Source organism: Drosophila santomea, chromosome 3L, assembly GCF_016746245.2.
Source record: "Drosophila santomea strain STO CAGO 1482 chromosome 3L, Prin_Dsan_1.1, whole genome shotgun sequence".
Classification (NCBI taxonomy): domain Eukaryota; kingdom Metazoa; phylum Arthropoda; class Insecta; order Diptera; family Drosophilidae; genus Drosophila; species Drosophila santomea.
The window spans coordinates 10,774,553-10,795,747 of NC_053018.2; the positions used below are offsets into that span (position 1 = coordinate 10,774,553).

General features: G+C 39.1%; 3 protein-coding genes across 3 annotated transcripts; 2 read left to right on the plus strand and 1 right to left on the minus strand.

The window, feature by feature from the left end:
- Positions 1–34: 34 nt before the first annotated feature.
- LOC120448482 (CYFIP-related Rac1 interactor B) lies at positions 35–21,141 on the minus strand. Its single transcript, XM_039630511.2, has 5 exons — positions 20,921–21,141; positions 19,512–19,833; positions 6,578–6,841; positions 1,306–1,568; positions 35–1,241 (listed from the first exon to the last, which is right to left on the minus strand). Exons 2-5 carry the CDS (start codon positions 19,692–19,694, stop codon positions 977–979), a joined length of 975 nt encoding a protein of 324 aa, XP_039486445.1. The 5' UTR covers positions 19,695–19,833; positions 20,921–21,141; the 3' UTR covers positions 35–976.
- On the plus strand, positions 1,623–2,751 carry LOC120448484 (putative uncharacterized protein DDB_G0271982). The gene is made up of 3 exons (XM_039630513.2): positions 1,623–1,757; positions 1,827–2,388; positions 2,452–2,751. The coding sequence occupies exons 1-3, from the start codon at positions 1,690–1,692 to the stop codon at positions 2,623–2,625; spliced, it is 804 nt and encodes a 267-aa protein (XP_039486447.1). The 5' UTR covers positions 1,623–1,689; the 3' UTR covers positions 2,626–2,751.
- LOC120448483 lies at positions 3,008–4,261 on the plus strand. Its single transcript, XM_039630512.1, has 2 exons — positions 3,008–3,316; positions 3,382–4,261. The coding sequence occupies exons 1-2, from the start codon at positions 3,023–3,025 to the stop codon at positions 4,051–4,053; spliced, it is 966 nt and encodes a 321-aa protein (XP_039486446.1). The 5' UTR covers positions 3,008–3,022; the 3' UTR covers positions 4,054–4,261.
- Positions 21,142–21,195: the final 54 nt, after the last annotated feature.

Sequence of the window (21,195 nt, forward strand, 5' to 3'; positions counted from 1 at the left end):
GATTTAAGTTTCGCCCCATAAAAACAAACATTCGTGTGGTTGATTTTGCGTGATATTTATTTTGATTCAGCATTCTCTATAGTTTTTTCTTCACTTTCTTCTCTCTTATCGCATATATAAATCTTTATTTAGTTTGTGTGAATTTTCATTGTTCTTTAATTTTTTTTGTTTTTGGTACAAATTGTATGCGTTAAGTTTTGCCATTTTATTAATCCATTATTTCTATTTGTAAATCTTAAAAATTATTATTATTGCGCAGCTCAAGTTTATTCTGTTGTAGATTTGTTTAAATACGTTTATCAAAGTTGACGGCTTGAAAATATATAAATGCATCCGCTTTTTAGCTTGTGGTTCAGTTGTGTGTAGGCATTTTAGGTCGTACAATTCGTTTGTTCTAATAATCAATTAGTTTATGCATTCTTTAGATTTTTACAACTCGTTCTACACATTGTCATGTACAAAAAAATACTCTAGATTTGATTTAAAAGTGTTGTTTTTTTTTGTTGTTGTTATATTTATAATCTCTGCATTAGTGGAATTTAGGATTTATCTCTTACATTTCTCCCCAACTATCAGTTTAAACTTTGCGCTAATTTGTTTTTAGGTTAATTGGGTTCCTTGCATTACTTAAAATTAGGGCTAGATTATCAACTAAAATATTGTTGCTGCTGATATATAGGCGTTCCCACTTTTGTCCGACTTCATCGCTACGTTACGTGGTGGCGGCTAGAGTCGAAAACAGTTCTCAAAACAGAAACAAATGCTGGAAATGCACACAGGGTAAAAATAAAACTAGAGGCTGCCTCCTGCTAGCACAACACTCGCTCACAATTTTTACAAATAATACAGAAGCCTACTAATTACATAAATAAAGTAAAACCATTTAAATCGATACGCATACACATACACATAGAAATTAACGTTAATGAACTCTCCGCCCACACGGCCCACGCCCATCGATCCCCGATATCCGATATTATGCGGCCAACAAACGCTGTATATTCTTCGGCGTGTTCTCCCCATTCAAGTGCTTCGTCGTGTATCGCAGGGCATTCAGCAGCGGCTCCGCCTTGATGGCCGGTTGCGCCTGCAGCAATCGGACGCACCCCTTCACATCCACGTGGGCACCGCGCACGAAGGCGCCCTCCGGATGCACATGGTCGTAGAGGATCACCAGGCCGACCATCACGCGCAGCACCAGCATTTTCGTGTCCTCACGCTCGATCTGTTGCAGGAGTTTTCTGAAATAAATAGTACATCGATTAGAATACTTATGAACACTGAGAGTGCTTCATTTAAACTCACGGATTTTCCAGCATGCGCAGGCACACCTTGGCCATGGTGCCCAGCGTTTCCGTCGTGTTCTGGACATCATCGGCATTGTCGTTGACGAACTTTGAGGTCGCCTCGCTCAGCACCTTGAGCATGGGCGTGGCGTGGGCGTAGAACAGGGACATCCGGTTGGCCAGCTCCGTGCTGACCAGCATGTTCTCCGTGGAGTCCACACGCTGTCGGCTGACGATGCGTCTGTAGTAGCTAAAATCATTCTGTATGGCGGGGGTTTTCATCTGCAAAATAGAAATAATAATTAAATCATAAATTCATCTCTTTAAATATGGTTTTATATATAGAACATAGAACTGTTTAAAAACAGATGAGATCAGGGTTCCGGTTGAAACATCCTTCAGAATGAGCAAGCAAAATAGTACGGGTTTTAGGAGCATACTCAAAAATATTTACAAACGAGAAATGCGAGGGTAAATTGTAATTAAATTTTATTAGTTTTCTAAAAAACATTTTGGGATGTTGCTTTGCATCGCTCGCAGTAACAGGAAGCAGGGCTATGACATGGATGATACGGAATCGCAGAAGCCGGAAAAGAAGCCTAGTTCTGAGCGCAAAGAGGAACGCAAGGAGCGTAGAAAGGAGCAGGAGTTGGAACGCAAACGGGAAGTGGAACGGCGAAAGGAACTCGCTCGGGAGAAGGAGCAGGAGAAGCAGCTGGAAAAGCAGAATCAGCAGAAGTGGCACAAGCAACTGGAGAAGGAGCGTCAGCGCGAGAAGGAAATGCAGCAGGATCAACTGCGGCAGGAGCCGTCCACTTCCTCCAAAAGGGTAAATGCCGAAATCACCAAGTTCGACGAGGAATTCGAGCGGGACCTTGAGAAGTTGGAGCGCAGCATTTGCCAGCTGGATTTCCGCTCCAAAACCATGGCCACCATGTGGATGGACAAGCTGCGCCATCCACCGCACAATGCAACCGAAGCCAGGTCTCGAAACATAATAGCAGCTCACCTGCTCAAGTGCAGTGGCGATAGTATATTCAAGAAGGAGCCCTTCAACCATCCACCGCCACCACAAAACTTGACCACCATACGGGAGAAGATGGTGTGTTTAAGGGAAATCGTGGCTAAAATATTTTATTTGTTATATTTAATCCCCTCTTTTCAGGTCTTAACGCGCGATAGTACGTGCCACGGAATGCCCATTTCCAAGCAGAAGGAACCCAGCGCCAATCTAACTCAATTGTTTAGCGATTCATACGATGGTGGCGAGTTCCTAAGCCAGCTGCCTGTGCCACGTGATGGGGCATTCTTTATCTATCACATGCAACCAAATTTATAAAAGTGAACAGGGTTTTTAGGAGGCAAGCCAGCTAAATTCACTTTGTATTCTTTATACCAAATGTAGGCATACATTGATACTCTTTACAAAAGTATATAAAGCAAGCTCTTAAGGTTTCTAAGTTTATGTTTGAAGTTGAGCCTTATTTGTTGTGTAAAAGTACTAGTAAGTTATCCTTATAGCAAGTTCCTTTACCCACAAGATCATCAGGCATTCAGCATTGGTATCTAACTATCACTTGCGTTCAACACTCGCTCTTGTTAACCTCTAATTACGTTTGACTTCAAAATCTAATTACTAATTACGCGGTACGTGACACCGCAATTTGCCTGCTGCCAAACGGTTTTCCACCTCGGGCCAGGCCCAAAACAACGATGCCGCACTTAAGCTGTCAGGGATGCAAAAAAACGTGCGTGAGAAAATAATAGAAAAATGCAAACTTTACAGAAACGCCGCCGCTGAATTTTTGAGTCAGGTAAAGTCGGCTTGCTCATCCAATCACCTTGGCAGTGGCGCTGCAAACGAACATCATGCACTACTATACATTACTACACTATGTATACTATGTATGCTTTTCCAGAGAGTCTGTTGTGAAACCTCATATAAATACGTTATTAGCATAAATCGTTCTGAACAGTCAGAAATGAAGCCGCAACCAGGACGGATCGTGAGGAGCAGTTCGCCGAGCTGGGTGAGTGTTTCTCTAGGTATTCATTCGACACCCGAGATGATTAATCTATTAATGATTACTTTAAGCTATTTGCATTGCTGCCTTTGATGATCGATGCAGTTTGCGGGAGAGCTCAGTATGCATCACCTTATGGCAATGCTTATGCAATTAGCACATCCAACTACGCCCAATCCAACTACGCCAATCCAGATGTGCAATCGCTATGGTCGGGTCCTCCCATCATTGTGAATGATAATCAGTATGGTGCCCAGGAACAGCAGCAGTATCCAAAAAGAAATGTATATTATGGCGGTGAACCTTCCTACAGACAACCATATCCAAATTGGAGTAGGAGAGAGCAGTCAGCACGTGCTCCCAATCACAACTACAACAATGTGCCGGGCTACTTTTACTATCAACAAGAGGAGACTACACCCTCAACACCACTGCAATATCCCCAATCCATTCCAACGCAGCTCCAGCCATATCCGCAAAGAAATCCGGAATTGGATACCAGCGATTCGCGGCGCGAGGAGGAGGAGGAGCAAGTGGTGCAAATTGGCGGCAGTCGCTCCCTGGCCACAAATAACTATCAAAATACGTACAATAATAACGAGAATTTCTATGAGCCCGCTCAGCCCTGGCGGCGTCGTGATTTCCAGGCCAAATATGCCCAACATTTCGCCGAATATTTGCGTAAATATCCAAGACGCCTGCAGCCAGTTTACAGCACCAGCGAAGATTTCGATGAGAAGTAGGAGGCGTACATTCTGCATTTTACCCTGCGCAAATAGCAAATGCCAAATTGAATAAATCCCCTCAAGAGCCATTAGGCTTTTCGTTGAAAGCGTGCCAAGAAAACAATTTTGCTCTGTGCTCGGAACAGATCAATTGCATCCGATAAAGATAGAGATGCAGCTGCTGCAGAGTCCACATCCAAATACAGTAAATATTGGTTTAGCCCTTTAAAAGGCACTAACTATGCTTAGATAGTTACCTAAGAGATTCACAGCAATAAAAATTTGTTAAAAAAATTATTACATTATTTTTAGATTTTTCTAAAAGAGAAATGTGCATTTTTAGAACCAAGATGTGTGTGCTTTGTATTCTTCGGATTGCGTTGAACTTTTAACAGCAGTTAACTTCGTTAAAGGAGCAATAAAGCCAAGTTTATTGTTCCCCTAACCAATGTACAGCGTACTCCATACAAGTATCTTTCAAGCCCAAAGATTTTTCGCAATAAACTCGACATTAAAACGCAGCCAGTTACAAGCAAAGTCAATAAATTGTGCAGCATACTTTGGGGCGCACTGCAAACTGGCAGCAACAAAGGCGCAGAAACAATGCTGCTCTTCATCGAGGAGCGGAAGTAGCAGTTAGTTGGGTAAGCACGTTTGGGCTATATTGTAGATATGTGCATATATCCGTGTATATGCAACTTTTACATGGGAAAATCTTTGAGAGCGCCGGGCGGCTGACACTTTGAGCACACAATGAACGTGCAGTTTGCAGCGTTTAACATCATCATCATCATCAGCGCCATTATCATTACCATTATCGTCGAGAGCAGAAAGTTGCAGGCAGACATCAGAGACTAGAAGCCGACGATGGCGATGACTTCGCCATCCCTACCTCCACTCCATTATCCCCGATTGTCCTAGTAACATGGTATATACATACATATATAGTGCTCCCCAATCGATTTGATGAAAGTTTCGCCAAACGGAAGCGAGCCATGGGAAATACGCCATTCACAGGGATTTGCCATTAAACAAGTCGATTTTGTTTGGCTCCGGACAATCAACCTGCCACATCCAACTGCCACAGAAACTGCTCTGGCTCTGGGCAATGTTTTAACCCAGTGCGGATACGTTTGTCCAGGCCAGAAATATGGCCTTTGTCAGGGGCAAACACTTCAGGTTGGGCAAAGTAATTTAATCTTTGAATTTCATTCAAAAAACATAAATTTTATGGGTATCTTTTAAGATTTTAAGTACGGAATATATTCAGGTGATTTATGGCATTTATTGCAAATTATGTATTAGAAATAATGAAATGGTCTACCAGAGAATACTAATAGAAAAATGCTAATCAAATATTAAAGCTCAACGTCCGATTTTAAAATTATTTTAAAAAGATGCCGTATAGCTTATGTTTCTTATATTAAATTCGGATTGCATTACTTTTTAATAATCACTTGCTAATTTGTTTGCTTTTCTTTGTATCCTTGTAAATCTTTCATAAATTCAATATTCCGTCTTTGGCATACATTTTTATAATTTTGTTTTATACCTGAGGTATTCTACTTTGATGGCCAGCACTGTGTGGCCACCGGAGCGGACATTATACACTTTACAACTTCATCCGGCCATCGGTCGTTTGTCGTGGGCCATTTGGCTTGCGTGTGCGTAAGTGCCAGCGATGCTCCACTGTGGCCCCCATCGAATGTGCACGGATGGCCCGAAAGATTTTTCATCAATGGGCCGCAGCACGCGCCCGTCTTGGCCATTCAGCCAACCAGTCAGTCAGTCATTCAGTCAGTCAGTCAGCCAGCCAAACATTCAGTTAGTCAAGCAAACAGGCAGTAGTCGGTGGGCAAAAAAGTCAGTCAATTAAAAATGCAACCACGCGCACAATGAGTTGGCAGTCGGCAGTGGGACTTGGTTTGGCTTCATTTGACTCGACTTTTAGATATCGCTTTGCTTTGGCTCGCCTGTCGACAGCGCCCACATAAGGCAAACAAACAAACAAACAGACAAACAGACAAACGGACAAACTGGCAGTGAAGAAGACTGAATTTAACCCACTAACATTTTTGCAGACGGGCGGAGATAAAATGAATTAAGCCTTTATGAGGCGTTGTAAACATTGGCACCTCTTTGCACTTTGTGGTATGTGCGAAAGTGTCAAGAACTTCCAGTTTGCTTTACTAAGAGCTTACTAATCTCTTAATTCATGAGGAAACAAGTGAACTTTATTTTACAAGCCATTTAAGATTTTATGCAACTTGTAGCGATTTACTAATTGAAGATGATTTTGATTCAGTGTAAAGCGTTTACTTCTAATGCCTCAATCACTTTTATATCTAATTCATTTAATAACCCACCATTTTCCCCTAATGTTGCGCTGTCAAAAGCAAACAATGTCATGTTGTCAGTGCCTGGTTTTCCCACCCACCAGCCATTAATGGGTTAACGAGGTGGGCGTCTTACAACCAAATATGGACTACGGAGCTTGTAACTCCCAGCTGTCAAAGCAACGCAACTCAACTCACTCACTCACCTTGTACTCATCGAACTTCAGCACGAACTCCAAGATCTCGGCCAGCTGCTTGACCAGCGCCTGCTGGGTCTCCAGATGCTGTGTCGGATTCAGCTTGCCGCCCACCAGCTGGCCCAGCAGCTTGGGCACAATCTTGTCCAGCTCCATGGAGTGCTCGTAGCAGCGCTTCAGCTTGTTCACCAGCGGCAGCACCGCCGCCCAGGCCTTGGCGGTCACCTCCGGCGAGGGATCGGCGATGGCTTCTCGGATCTCCTTGCCGGCACCCTGTAAATGTAGAAGGAATAGCGTCAGTCAATACATTCGACCAGAAGAAGGATATAATGCGAGTTTGGCATGCGAGCCTTAGACTTGGAACCTTTGTACACTCAAAAACTTTTCTCAAGACCTTTTATAATTCGTAACTATATACTATGGTTTTTTGTTTTAAAGTTATATCTTTGACAGATAGAATAAAGTGGTTAGATATTTCTTATAAATGCTTATATATTTAAAGTTACAGTTTTAGTTTTCACTGCACTATTTCTACGCCTGCTGACCACATTTCATGCATTTGTTTTATAACAATCAGCGAACTGCGTGCCAAGCGTATTGTGGCCAGCTAGTTTTCATCGAGGAAAAGTGTGCGTCTTTATTTCTGCGGCACATGCAACAATAACGATGTGGAAAGCCGCGTGCATTGACCGGCGCAGCGATTTTTATCGACGCTTTATGATCTACAAAAATAATGAAATAACAAAATAAATGAAAACCCACTCGGCAATGGAAAAACTGAAACTAAACTGGAGCTAACGAACGGTCATTGCATGATGTGCGGAGTTCATTTGGCAGTCGTACAATCAGCAAATAGCGTTGATTATTTCAATTGAGGTCTTTTGGCGTTTTTCAAATGCATTTCAAGTGGCTAATAATAAGGCAAATATTTTATGTACAAACGACCATCTAAATTGTCTGTGGTCAACCGCAGCCAAATTAATGTGGCTGATATAATTTGTGAAATGAAAATAATGAGCGCCAACGTTTTAGACTCTCTTATTTGTTAGTTATCGTAATAATTTTTTTAGTAACATTTGATATGATTTTTCCGCTGTTCAAACTTATTAAAGCTGTATCTGCTTGATTCTTAAATAAATTATCTGAAAAGAAAGTTCTTAGCTAATGTAGTTTCTTGTTAGAAGTCTCTTTAAAGATTTATCAACATTTGCAAAAGTGTTATTTCCTTTCAGTAAATAACTTACTTTTAGAAATGCCTGCCTGTGACATTAATTCATTTAATTTAATAATAAATGTTTGGACATGTTTCTCCTACAATACAGAATGTTGCTACCAATATAAAGATGGACCTTTATCAAATCAACTACAAAGTTGCTTAACTTGATTATGGCTTTCCATTCAGTTTCTGTTGGTCAAACAACGCAGATAATTAGGTAATTATATAGCATATACCCCCAACTGATGGGTTCGCATGTCTAACCGATTATACCATATTGGCATACATTATGTGGTATTAAATATAGCCAAACCCCGCCTTCGATTCGACCCAAAACTGCGCTTTAGACGGCTTAGAAAACATGCGAATTACACACGGCTCAGTGGCCTGCAAAGTTCAAGCTCATGATGATGGAGTGTGAGTATCTCTACTCGTATAAAGAAGCGAACGCGTGTTATTTTTGGTTTGCACACCTCTTTGTATCATAATGGACTAGCACGTGTTGTGTGTTTATAATTAAATCGCTGCGCATATCAACAAACACTCAGACGGAGGCCAAATGCAGCAGTACACTGCAAGATAAAGGCTGCAATAACTGAAGCAGATGGCAGCAGGGAAAGCAATTTATAAGAAGCAACGTAATATTTTATCAGCTCAACAGACGTCCAGTGTTTGCTAAGATATGATATAATAATAAACTATTTTATCAGTGTAGAGTAGCAGCCGTGCATTCTACGCCGAGTTCTTTGCCATAATCATAATAATAAGAATGCAACTGTCTGCAACTCGTCGCCTAGCAAACACACACAGCATCTGCGATGTTTGGCCTTTTGTTTTTTTTTCCCCTTCTCGGCTTTGCTTCTGTGTGCTGGCATTTCTTTTCACTCTGCATCATTTACACCTGTCTGTAAGTCAAGATCCCACGTCCTTGGCCGCTGCTCTTCCAGCTTCCCAGAATGTTTAACGCGCGCAAACAAGTAAACAAAATGTGTGGGGGAGTTTAAAAAAAAAAAAAAGAGAATACATATATAAAACTTAAGGGGATGAGGACCTCTGTCGTTGACTTGGACTGAATGGACCATTGCACACAGTGAGTAGGTAAAGAAATAAGATTTAAACTGGAGCCTTTAACTTGGGAATTTCTTTTTATAAATATTTTGAATATAATGAGTGTATAGTCCCCTTAGAAAATGAAACTATCTTCAAACTATCTTGAACTATCTTGATTTATTATTTTATTTTGAAGAGTAAATTCAAAGCACCCCTATCTTCTTTAAAAGTATTTTTCCCCGTGTTCTTCCCACATTATTCAGCGGCATTGTCTCGTTTACGCCAGTGACTCTCTAAGGACTCTTGAAGCCACCAACCAGGCGCACGGCCATGCAACGGAAATGGTTTTGGTTCTGGTTCTGGTTCTGGCCAGGTTTGTTCTGGTTCTGGCCAAGTCTGTTCTGTACTGTTCTGCTCACTTCTCCTTTGGCTTGGTGGGTGTATGGTTTTGAAATAAACGAGGCCTGTGTGGGCGCACTGCTGTTTGTTGGCATTCCATTCCAGAGATTGCTGGCTGAGATTCTCGGAGATTCGGAGAAGGGGTATATTTCTACTTGGGGGTTTCCTACATATGGCCAAGTGTCGTTAGGCAGCTCACTTTTGTTTATTACCCTGGCGGGGGCATTATGATTAGGGGTAGCAGTTCATCCGTTTCTTGGGGGAATAATAATTGATGGTGTATGTAAAAACATTTCACAGTGTGGAGACATTTCAAATCTCTGAGACAAACGTAACTAAATGTTACATATACTATACTGTACTATATGTACTATGTACTATATAGTATATAAAAATTATAGAAATATTGAAAGTGATCATTAAATTGTATTTGTCTAGTATATCTAGCGAATATTCCACACTTTGCAATAACTACAAAGGAAAAACAATATTTTTACTGAAAGCGTTTTTAAATTCCTGTAATAAATTGTTTTTTTTTGTTTTCCATAAAATGCGCAAGTGTATTTTCCTTATTTTGCCCCATCTTCCTTGAGTTGTCGCCTGCATTTTATCTTGCGTCATGTGCACGTCAGAACCAAAAACAAAAAACAAAAAAAAATAAGGGGAAGCAGCAAAAACAAAGGGCGTAGGTGTTTCTTGTGGGGGAGAACTCAAACTCAAACTGAAGCTGGCAATCCAAGTCACAGGAAACGGGATCGAGATCCCGCATTGCAACTTCTGTCCAGTGAGCAATTGTGTTGATTCATCGCTGCATCGCATCTTAAGTTCGCAGCAAAACTCGGATGCGCTCCATTTGGAAAGCACGTGCTGTCTGCTGCGGCGTTTTACCGAGAAAAGGGGGAAAATGAAAGAAAATCACCCACAAGACCATAACAAACTTGAACTTGTAAGACTTTCATACATATGTATGTGTATATGCGCACATGCTTGCTCGGTTGAAAAGTAATCATAATAAGCCAAGAACCGTTTTCCGCGCTTTGTAACTGTTTCTAGTTTGGGCGCTTAATTAAAACACTTGCGAGCAGCATAGAGGCGCAATCAGTCAGCGTTTCATTTGCTCCATCATGCAGCAAACAGAAGCAAAAAAAAAATATTAAAAAAAAAAGAGGAAAGAACTCAGAAGCACTCACAATGCCAACCACACATAACCACACTTAGATGAATAGTTAATTAACTTTGGCGAGTGTTGCATCTGCCGCAGAATGGCAGTGTTTTTAATTGAAATCGAAATTAGAGGCAGCAATGCGGAAATGCAGAGATGTTGAACTGAAATGTTGAAATGTGCAGAGAATGGTTGAATTGTTGCTGTGCCCCAGATAATTGCCATTGACACTTGGCAAGTGTTGTTTAGCATTAGCGAACATGATCGTGTTCTAATCGCAGCCCACACTCACCAACTAAACTTCGAACCTGCTTCGCAGCGCCAGCTTTATCTTGCAGCTACTACTACACTGAGAGAAAAAATCAGTAGATCTTGCAGAATTACAATGCTGAGTAAAGTGAGACTTTCTTTCATAGCTGGGGTAAGTTCGTAAGATATATAAACTCATAACACATACTGGATGTTTAGCTACAAAAAATCTTCTGAACTGATATTTTAATAATTTAAACTATAAATTAATGTTGATGATCTGCTTCTTAAAAATAATATAGGATATATAATACTATAATGTCTTAAGTAAATCAATTATTCAATATTCAATTATTTAAATTTTAAATTACGCTTTTCTGTTATAAACTATGAGTTATAAAGTCTGCTATAGTTGAACCCGCAATCAAAAGACTTAATGAAACAATTGGTATGAGTAACATCATTTCTTAGTATAAATGTACATTTTTTTCATTACATCCTTTTCTTCCTGTGCAAGTGCTTATCCCAAGTGGCGCTAAAGTGCAACTCCGACTTGCCATCGGACTTTCGCCCACAATGGAAACGCGTGACGCTATAAAATAGTTGATGTCATGCGTTTTCGCGGGGAGAAGGGGTCGCCGGAAAAGTGTGGGTGGTGTTGCAGCAGCGGCAAGCGAATTGGGAATGTGATCGTGGATGCCACAGAAGTTGTTTACACCCCAGTGCAGTGTGTTTGACAACAAAAAACAGTGCCCCTGGGTGGAGAGACAAGACAGACCTTTTAACAAACAGACAGACATGCCAAACATGCCGGGCATTTTTTTGCTGGCTTTTGCTGACATTTTCATTTCCATAAAAAGAGTATATGACTGCGCTTTTCTAATTTCCCGTATGCTTTTGCTTGCATCATCAAAACACTGCATTCGAATTCCCATCACGTTAATGTGAATGAATCGATGAATGAACCGCAGACAAGCGAAAATGACAAAATATATACTTGCTGGTGATAAAATTGGCGAGCCACAAATCAATGCAAATGAATTCCGTGAATTGCAGAGAACAAAAACCATTTCCCAGTGGGGGAAGCTCTTTGATGACCCGTAATTTCATTTAATTTTGTTTTTAATAAGAAAAACTCAAATGAAAAGCGGAGAACGAGACAAAGGAAGCTGATTCCACAGACACTCGGTCGCCATTCATGACAACCATGACTTACGAAAGGGTATAAATAATATACAAACAATAAAACAAGTGCAAGTGCTAAAATGACAATGAATATGAGATGTTGAGTCTACAATTTAAATTTTCTTATAGCGCCATTCAGATGACTAACCTAATCATAAATGTTTCATAATTTCCAACAAATTCCGCTGCCTATATCTGCGCCTTCCTTCCGCTGACGAGAATCTCATAATAATTTGATATTCAACAGGGAAAATAAAAGTTCTAGGTTTTGCTCTAGTTTTAAACTGGAAATCTCAACACAACTTGTAAATAGGTAAGTGGGGAAATTTGTATTTAATGGCCGTGATTCCACTTCCCTGAATCTAAACTTTTTTCTAATTAAATTCAGATTCCACATTTCTGAAACACTTTATGTAAATAGTTTTCAACTATGAGTAACCAAGTTATTTAATGTCGATTTCATATTTAGCTTATATATTTAAAATCTTTAAAAACCTTGACTCAGAAGGGTGTTTTTTTCTTTTAAATTAATTCGGTTTTGTATATTGTTCTTTGCTTGAAAAAGATTAGTTTTATTTATTTACGTATGTACAACGAATTATTATTATATGAGCTATTTTCAGCCATTTTGTCATACATATTTATTAATTATTAAACATGTCCTTTTATCAAATAAATAAAAAAACAAATAAATTTTAAATAAAAAAATGTATTTGAATGATATTTGAGCAAAGAATTCCAGAATGTAGAATTCCTAAATATTTTTTTATGCATGGCATCCCATTCATTTACAAGCAGATATGAAACATACATATGTTTCTTAGTATAAAGTTAGTTTTTTTTTCCCTGTGTAGGCCTTGCAAAATTCTTTGTTATTGTTGATGTTGCGTTACACTTGTAAAACTGCTGACTCGGACAAGAACTCGCAACTATGGCTTTTGTGAGTCATTTTTTGAATCTGAGCGATCGTTGACTGCGGCTTTTGTTGAGGAAAAGAGACAGGAAGCGACAGGAAAGAGAGGGCACTACAGAGATAGAAAATCAGAGGTGCAAGTTTAACTTTTAATTTTCACAAGAATGCGACGATGCTGTGCATCATTAAAAGTCATTTGCGAAACAATAGCATTTCGCAATTAAAACAATCACTTTCAGTTGATGCATCGCTTTATAAATAGTGATTTGCTAAGTCTATCAATATTGCGTAAATCCCAAATGATTATGGTTTCCAGTGAAAATCTAAAGTCTACTCTACATATTTGGTCATTACACTGAAACTGGCGGAACTCAAACGCTGTGTGAATCATTAAGAGCTTTGACAACCATATAATGAACCAAAAAAAATAATGAACTTAAAGTCATACCAATTCTTTTGGTGCGTGCGTCGTAAATTCAATTACCATTTACATTTGAATAAGCCATAATAGCTTCATTTCAACCAAACGACCAGGCGACTTTGCTTGTCACGAGCACGCACATAATTTATCAAGATAATCGAAGAAAAAAACAGAAAAAAATTGAAAAAAAGAGTCGAAAAACAGCAGCAATTACAACAGGCCTGCGTTTGCAATAAAGATAAGATAAGCCGGGCATTATCAATGTCAGGTGAGAACGACGGGGGGATAATGTGTGCTTTTTCGCTGGGAAAGAGTGAAAATTCATGCAAATGTGAAATAACAATCCCAGGGGATTACTCTCACCGGTTTTACATGCCTAGTAAGTCATCTTTTAAAGAAAAACCTTAATGATCTGATGCTATTTCTTAAAAAACCTAGTTTATTGCTATTTACAAACATCGATTGGGGAATATTGTAAGTCATAAAGTACTTTCAACAATCCTTTCGATTACGATCCCTCAATAAAGTTGACAATAATTAATCTTTAGCCTTGAGTACGTAAAACAAACGAAGCAATATGCAAAATAATAGCAATTAATTATCGACACAAGTTCGCTTATCGGAAACCCGAGTTTGACGCACTTCATCCGAGCAGCCAAACAAATGTCAATGTCCCCAGGGGAAAATGCTGTGGAAATGGGCAAAAGGAGTGGGAAAATAGCTGTCGCATTCCCATACAACATGTGTCACTCCCTCGTTCTCAATTAACTCGAGTAAATCACATTTCTCCTGCACGAGGTTGGGAAATATTGGGACTCTTTTTTTGTTTTTTGATCGATTAACAACCACCCCCCCACTACTGCAAACTCGTAAACAGCTGTTGAAAATGGAAATTGGGTTAGCAGCGACATAAAAAATGGAATAACTTCTGTGTTGCTGAACGCATAACGAAAGATATGCATATAAATCAGAGAAATTCCTGAAAAAACAGTATTTATTTTGTGCAAATTACACGCATAAATGGAGATGCCAAACAGTTGCTCGTAAAAAAGATATAAAATAAGGTAAATACATTTCTGCACAGACGCCTGCAGTTAAAAAAAAATACTGCTGAGAACTTTCCGTTGCACTTTGTGGATGCACCGGGTTTCTAAGCTGCTTAGAGGGACTCAGACATCAGACATGGACGTTGTTGTATCTGCGATCCCTCCCAGAAGTCGTAAATTGCCAACTTGCCAACTTGGGCAGCTTTAAAGCCATTTCAACAAGGAGCGTATTTCAAATACATTTTGCTGTGTGCTTAAATAAACATATTGGCGAGTCTGTGGTCTGTGGTCGCTGTCCTGTCCACACGGCAGTAAAAAACTCATTTTCGAGGCCATCCTTAGTCGTGTTAGTTGTTTAAGCTGTTATAACCCGTGGTCAAAGCCATCCAGTAGAATACAATAAACAACGATCCTCGGGGCGTTATTCAATTAAAGTAAATTCGGTTAAATGAAATCAGCTCAGTGCCATTTTAATAAATCACAAAAATGTGTCATACAAACACACACAGTGCGTTTCAGCAGCGTATGTTTAATATGAAAAGGAAAATATATTTAATTATATACCGCACATGCACCTTATAATTTCATTTATTTTTCATCATGCATGCAATATTTATTTTTTAATTAGCCCATCATTTTTTAACGCACCTCAATTGTAGTTGTGTGTGGGCGCACTGAAATGCCACATTTGTGCTTTAAATTATTTTAAGTGCACTTAAAGTCAGGCGACACGAAATTATTTTAAGTGCACTCGAAAACTTGAGCAAATGATACTCGATGCGTAGCTGTTGAAACAAATTCCTCGTTGAGCTTTACACTTTAATTTACTTGCAATTGTTTACGTTTTAAACTTCGCTATTTTTGGCGCCATTGATTTGCAGCTGATGACGTCGGAAATTCAAAAATATAAATATGTTAACGTTTTGGCCATAAACAATTTGGCAGTGGCCAAACCATCAAATACGGATTCCAAAAAAGTGAAATGCAATGAATGATGAATTTTAATTTAAATTGCGACTAATTTGGACACTAAAGGTTAGAGGCATAACAAAATCGAATTCAAATGCTTTGGAAAGCATTTATGATGTGGTTGTAAAATACAAAATAAAACCTCGAGTAGTTCCATTTGCGGATTGTCCCACTTTTTGGGAAATGTTGTAAATGTTTAAATGCGGAAGTTGATGTGTAAATGAATGTGTTGAGTATAATAGATTGATTAAACTGCTGACCTTAAAGGCGGTTTACGTGTTTGTTTACACTTTGATTTGTTTATGCTGGCCGTTTTTCTATTTTGGCCGAAACTGATTTGTGGTTTATGACGTGGAATAAAAGAGAAAACATTTATACCTCGAAAGGGTATACAACATTTATAAATAACACCATTAAAAATCCATTCAGCGGAGCTAAATGTAAGAGACTATTAAACCTTTTAGAAATATATCTCTCATTAAGCAACAATATGGAATAGTTGATAGATAATAACCCCATATATTTAAATACCAAAGTGTACTGCAGTTTTGATAACTTTCCCTTTGCAGAGAACAGATTTTGAGTGCTGGCCAAATGATAATTTTATAATATTCAAATGCAGATCGCTGGCACGCACATTATGGCGATTATATCGACTGACCAACTGAATGAGCAACCGGAAGTTGGCTTTTATTTCCCGCTCTGTGCTTTTGCATTCGCGCACATCATTCAAGTTATTCGTGGCATGGAAACTGGAAACTGAAAACTGGAAGAGGTGGGAGTGCCGAGATGAGAGGTATTCTATATGGAAAGGAGGGGGGTATGGGGGGATTGGGGGGTATGGGGCCTATCTAATGACTGCTCATTCCGATTCTGTGATTATTCTGATTGCCGCTGGCTGTCTGTCTGTCTGTCTTTCGCCCTCGAGTGTATAACTCTCATTAAATACTTAAATGTGCATATATTTTTATTCATACGATGCCAAATCGTTTTTTTTTTTTCTTTTTTATATACAATATGGAGCACGTTTTTAAATGGGTCGCTGGCGCATATATTCAATTTGAAGTGGGGCTTCTCCCCTTTTGAGTGAAAGCAGCTGTGACTGAGTTAGTGGGAAAATGTGGAAACAAATGACAAATCATTATATTATTTGATGGAAAAGTTTAAGTTGCTGTGGGTTAAAAAGTGAAATGAGCTATGTGAGTTATGTCCTGGGTTTTCCTAATAAAATGCTAATGGTGTGGAGTTTTTTGTTTCATGATTTACTGAATAAAATATATATTTCTTATAATTAAAACTAAGGATTTGCGTAACCCGAAAAGAGCTGATAACATTTTAGTGACTCAAAAATATTTGTATATACATTCTTTAAATTATAAAAAATATTAGCATAATGACTCAATTGCGTACAAACTCATTTCTACTGAGCGTAAGTATATGAATTCTAAAGCCATATCAAACGTAATAAAGCCATCCAAACCACAATAAACAAAACCTAGCTGATATCGAGCACTGTGCACTTGTTTTTCATGGGGGTTTGGAAATCCAAGGTTGTGTATTGGATTACTCCATGTGCTGAACATATGCTTGCCGGCGACGATAGCTGGCCATATGTAAGCGTTATCTATCCGACTGCCGGCGGCATGGAAAACCACAAAAGTAATGGCTTAATTCACATAGTATATAGTAATAGCAAGTACTTCGAAGCAGTTCATCGCATTTCAATGATCTTGGCCCACAAACCCGATAACTACGTATATTTAGCACCCACACGTTGTTGCTTGTTAATATAAAAATATAATATAGTAATTTCACATTTATTGTTGTTTTTTCCCATTCTTCAGGTGAGTGCGTAAGCATTATCATCGTGATTATCATCTGCTGCACTGAAATGGGACTTTTTTTTCTGTTATTGTTATTATTTGCGGCCCTTTGTTGACCCTGTTGTTGTGGTGCTTGTTTATTACGCACACACAATAGGCGCCTTTTATGCCGTATCTAGTCTAGGCCAATATTTAACAAAAGCGTCACTAGCAAGTGACAAGCTGATAAATCAGATAGAAAAGCCTATTACCACCGGCAGATAGTCGCACAATGATTGCTCTGAATGAAAAAAATATGCCATTGTAGATGATTTTTGGAGTTCAGCTTATTTTAGAACCATAATCTAGAATAACTACCTATTTATAACGACATGAAATGTTTAAAACGAATAAAAATTTATAAACAGAAACCCCATTAAACATGGCTTGTAAATTGAAACGCATTTAACGATTTCTTTTAAAGCCAATGTCCAATTCGCAACTCAACTTAAAGAAACAAGAAATGCCGGAGGCGAAAAAATAAAAGAAAAGCTTTGATTTTTCCTCTTTGCAGTTTTCTTTCTATTTATAGCAACTAGCAACCGACTTGCAGGATTAAGTGCCACAAAAAAACCAAACAGAACATGAAGTTTTTGCCATTTTTACCAGCTTTTTGGCGCTTTTGGCGCCTGGCCAACTATTTTCGTTTGGCAAAAGGGGCAGCGGGGGGGCGGAATCACCTACTCCACAACCAGTTTGTTTGCCTTGACAACCAGTTGTGGCAACCCAAAAGCCACCCACTCATTTTTTTTTGGGGGCTAACAAAAAAGGAAGGCGCGCAGAGAAGCGCAATAAAAGATTGCAATGAAAATGAAATGCATAAATGCAGCACGCAAATTAAGCGCATTTTAAATACCTCTGGTTGGGTTTAGAAATGAAAAAAGAAATAAATGCGGAACGGGAATCGGTGCACCAAAGGGTTAAATGCCCCACGAGGTCGTCTTTGTTGCTTTCGAACCCATTTAAGTGGGTCAACACAAAGGAAATGAGCTCATTGGTATACATTTTCCAGTTCATTTGCGTTGATTAAAGCTTTTCGGCCTGACATTTGTTTGTCTGCCGCCCCTCATTTTCCACCCCTTTCCCCGCTTTTTCTTTTTTCCCCTTTGTCCGTCTTTTTTCTTTCTGTTTTTTTTTGCGTCTGAAACCCAATTAATAATTTGCACACACCAATGTGAGTTAGAATTTGTCGCCAAAAGGTCAGGTGCACACAGAAAAATAATTAAGTGCTTTATGAATTTTTTGAATCGATTTAAATTTTTATAAATTGCATATTAATTATGTATAAAAAAATTTTTGACAGAAAAAAACTTTTCAAAAGATTAAGTTAACTTTGATAAAAGAGTAGTTACAAGTACTGCTCATAGACATTTGTTTTCTGTGTGAGTAACGAAGAATTGGGTGACTAATTCTTCGCGCAGAGAGGCGGAGAATTATCGGAGAATTATGGGAGTGCGAAGAGCGGCGGCAAAAGTTGGTTAATGACGTCAGTGGAGCGACGATAATGAAAGAAGTCCGTCCACCGGATCGGATCATGTGGGCACGTGCGTGACTCAGGCCACCAAAGAGACCCACTGGGGGATACTACTACTAAGGAGCCACATGGGATCCATCGGGAAATGATCTTTTTCAGGTCTGTTTATCTTATCAGTGGCAGAGTGAATCCCATTACTATTACTATACCAAACCAGAGTTAATTTTATTGATGTTTGTGAGCAAATATTTATTTGATAATGGATTCTAAAAGTGTATCAATATAAGAGCGCCTAAAGCGCGAAGTTCTAAAGCCAACAATAGTTGACTTGCTAATTTTAATGCGGCCATAAACCAAACCATGTTCATAATGACAATCATTGGTTTATTAAAGTGGTAATACATTTATTTTTATTACTTTTTTAAGGGTGTGAGAGCAACAACATTTGCAGAGAGTCAAATTGAACAACGAGATAGCGCTCAGTGGGTCTCTTTTCTCACCCTGCCAAAGGTTAAATACTCAATTTGTTGCTCGTTTATGGTTGCTCTTTTTGTTGCTCTTTTTTGTTGCTTTCAATTTCCCGGCGATTGTTGTTATTTTTAGCAAGTTGTTGAAATTATCAGTTCTTTTCTTCTCTCCCTCTTCGGGGAAGTCCAGGCATGAACTTTAAAGTGTATTTAAACTAATGCAACTTAAAAATGTTACGTTCTCAACTAACTAATTAATAAGCCAAATGACAAATAAATTAATAAATGCCCTTTAAATATATCACTTCAATTATTATTATATTATTAATGCCCCTTTACAATGTCTTTATTTACATTTAAGGGCAAATAGGATGATGGAAGTTCTTTAAAAAAACGTGTTGATCATATAGTGACTCGAACTATGGGAATCATTGAACAAATGCGAAATAACCGGTTGCAGGGGTTGCGGTTTAGCCCGTGGCTAATGACGCATATGGCCAGCTGAGACTTTGACTGAGACTTAGACTCACCCGATAGATCTGTATCTCCTCCAGCACCACCTCCGATTCCCGGAGCACACGCTCCACCTCGTCGTAGATGGCCCGCTCCGTTTCCGTGGGCGCGGCGTTCTCGAAGTCCAGGAAGACATCGTAGGATTTGGCGGCGCAACAATTGGAGTCGTCGCGTGACAGCAGGCTCAGCAGTTTTCCCATTTTCTTTGATTAACTAATACTTGATGTGTTTTTTGGGGATTTCGTAGTATTGGGTTTTCCTGCTATGCTGTTGCGTTATTAATTAGCACTTTTCGGTTATTTTGGGTTATTTTTGGATTTCTTTTATTTCTTTGGAGCACTGAAAGGGAGTGGGAACGAAGAGAATAAAGATGATATAGCAGCTGTTGCACCTGTTGTCACGAAAAAGGGCCTAATAAATGGAAATGGGGCAGCTGCAAGAGTTGCTAGGGATAGTTGACAGTGGAGGTTGGTGGCGGGGGGGAGGCTGCATTCAATTCAGGAACTTGTTTCATCTTTTGGAGGACAATGGAAAACAGCAGTTGCAAGGGTGGGAAAAGCGGTGAAAACAAAGGCCTGCGTTTTCAATGTTTTCAGCCCCCTTCGAGGATGAAAAAAATAACACAGATGGTTTCGGTTCAAGGAAATTCTTGAATGCTGACTTTGAACTATTTTTTTTACGATTTGTTAATATTCCGAAGATATGTTTTCAAGTCAGCTTATAGTGACAATTGCATGTTTTTAAAATATATTTAACGTATTTTAATTTAATTATATTTTTAAAAGATCTTAAGAATTATATTTATTTTTTCAAAATATAAAAATGAATAATTAACAAAGGAAGTCGCCGATTTTCCACCTTGTTTCATCACTAACCAATGTTTACTGTATTTTTTCGACCTCACAAATTGCACTGCGGGGGGTGAAGTGTAAAGCGAAGGAGAGAGGATGATGAAAATACCTCTATCTCTCTCTCTCTCTTTTTCTCTGACTTTCCTTGGCAATGTGCGTTTGTGTGTGTTTCGCAGGAAATACTGCGAAATCGAAACAGAAACAGATCGAAATCGGTAAACAAAAAAGGAGAAGGAAAATCGGCAAGGCCAATTTTCACACATCGCGCTAAGTAGGAAAAGGCCATTTTCCTGCTCAAGCAGCACATGTAAACACACATATTGCGAAAAAAAAAAAGAGCAACAAAAAACGGGCTTGTTTTTGTTAAAGAATTGTGGCCATGTGTGTGTGTGTGTGCGGCTTTTGTTTATCTGGCTTTTCCTTATCTCGCTCTTTCGCCATCCCTTTTCCGCCTGCTTCGCTATTTTGCGCGCTTATCTTCACTTTTATATTATTTATACATTTCCCCATGCCAAAGGGTTTCGTCTGCATTGGAATTTCTTCCTTTCTTCGTTTTTCTTCAGCACGCTTATCACCTTTTTTCCACTCTGCGAAGCCTATTATATTTTTTTAAATTATTTCGTTAATAGCGCAAGGGCGCCTTCAACATTATTGGCAGCTCGCTGGGTATTTATGCGTGTATCAGTTTTTTAAGAACACGAAACACACGATTTCAATTCAATGCAATTCAATTCGACTCAACTCGATGCGATGCGAATGCGATACACACGCCGCCGACAAAAAACACAACAACAAAACAGCAGAGTGACCGTTGCGTGGGTAGTCGAATAATACCCGTTCGAAAATATAC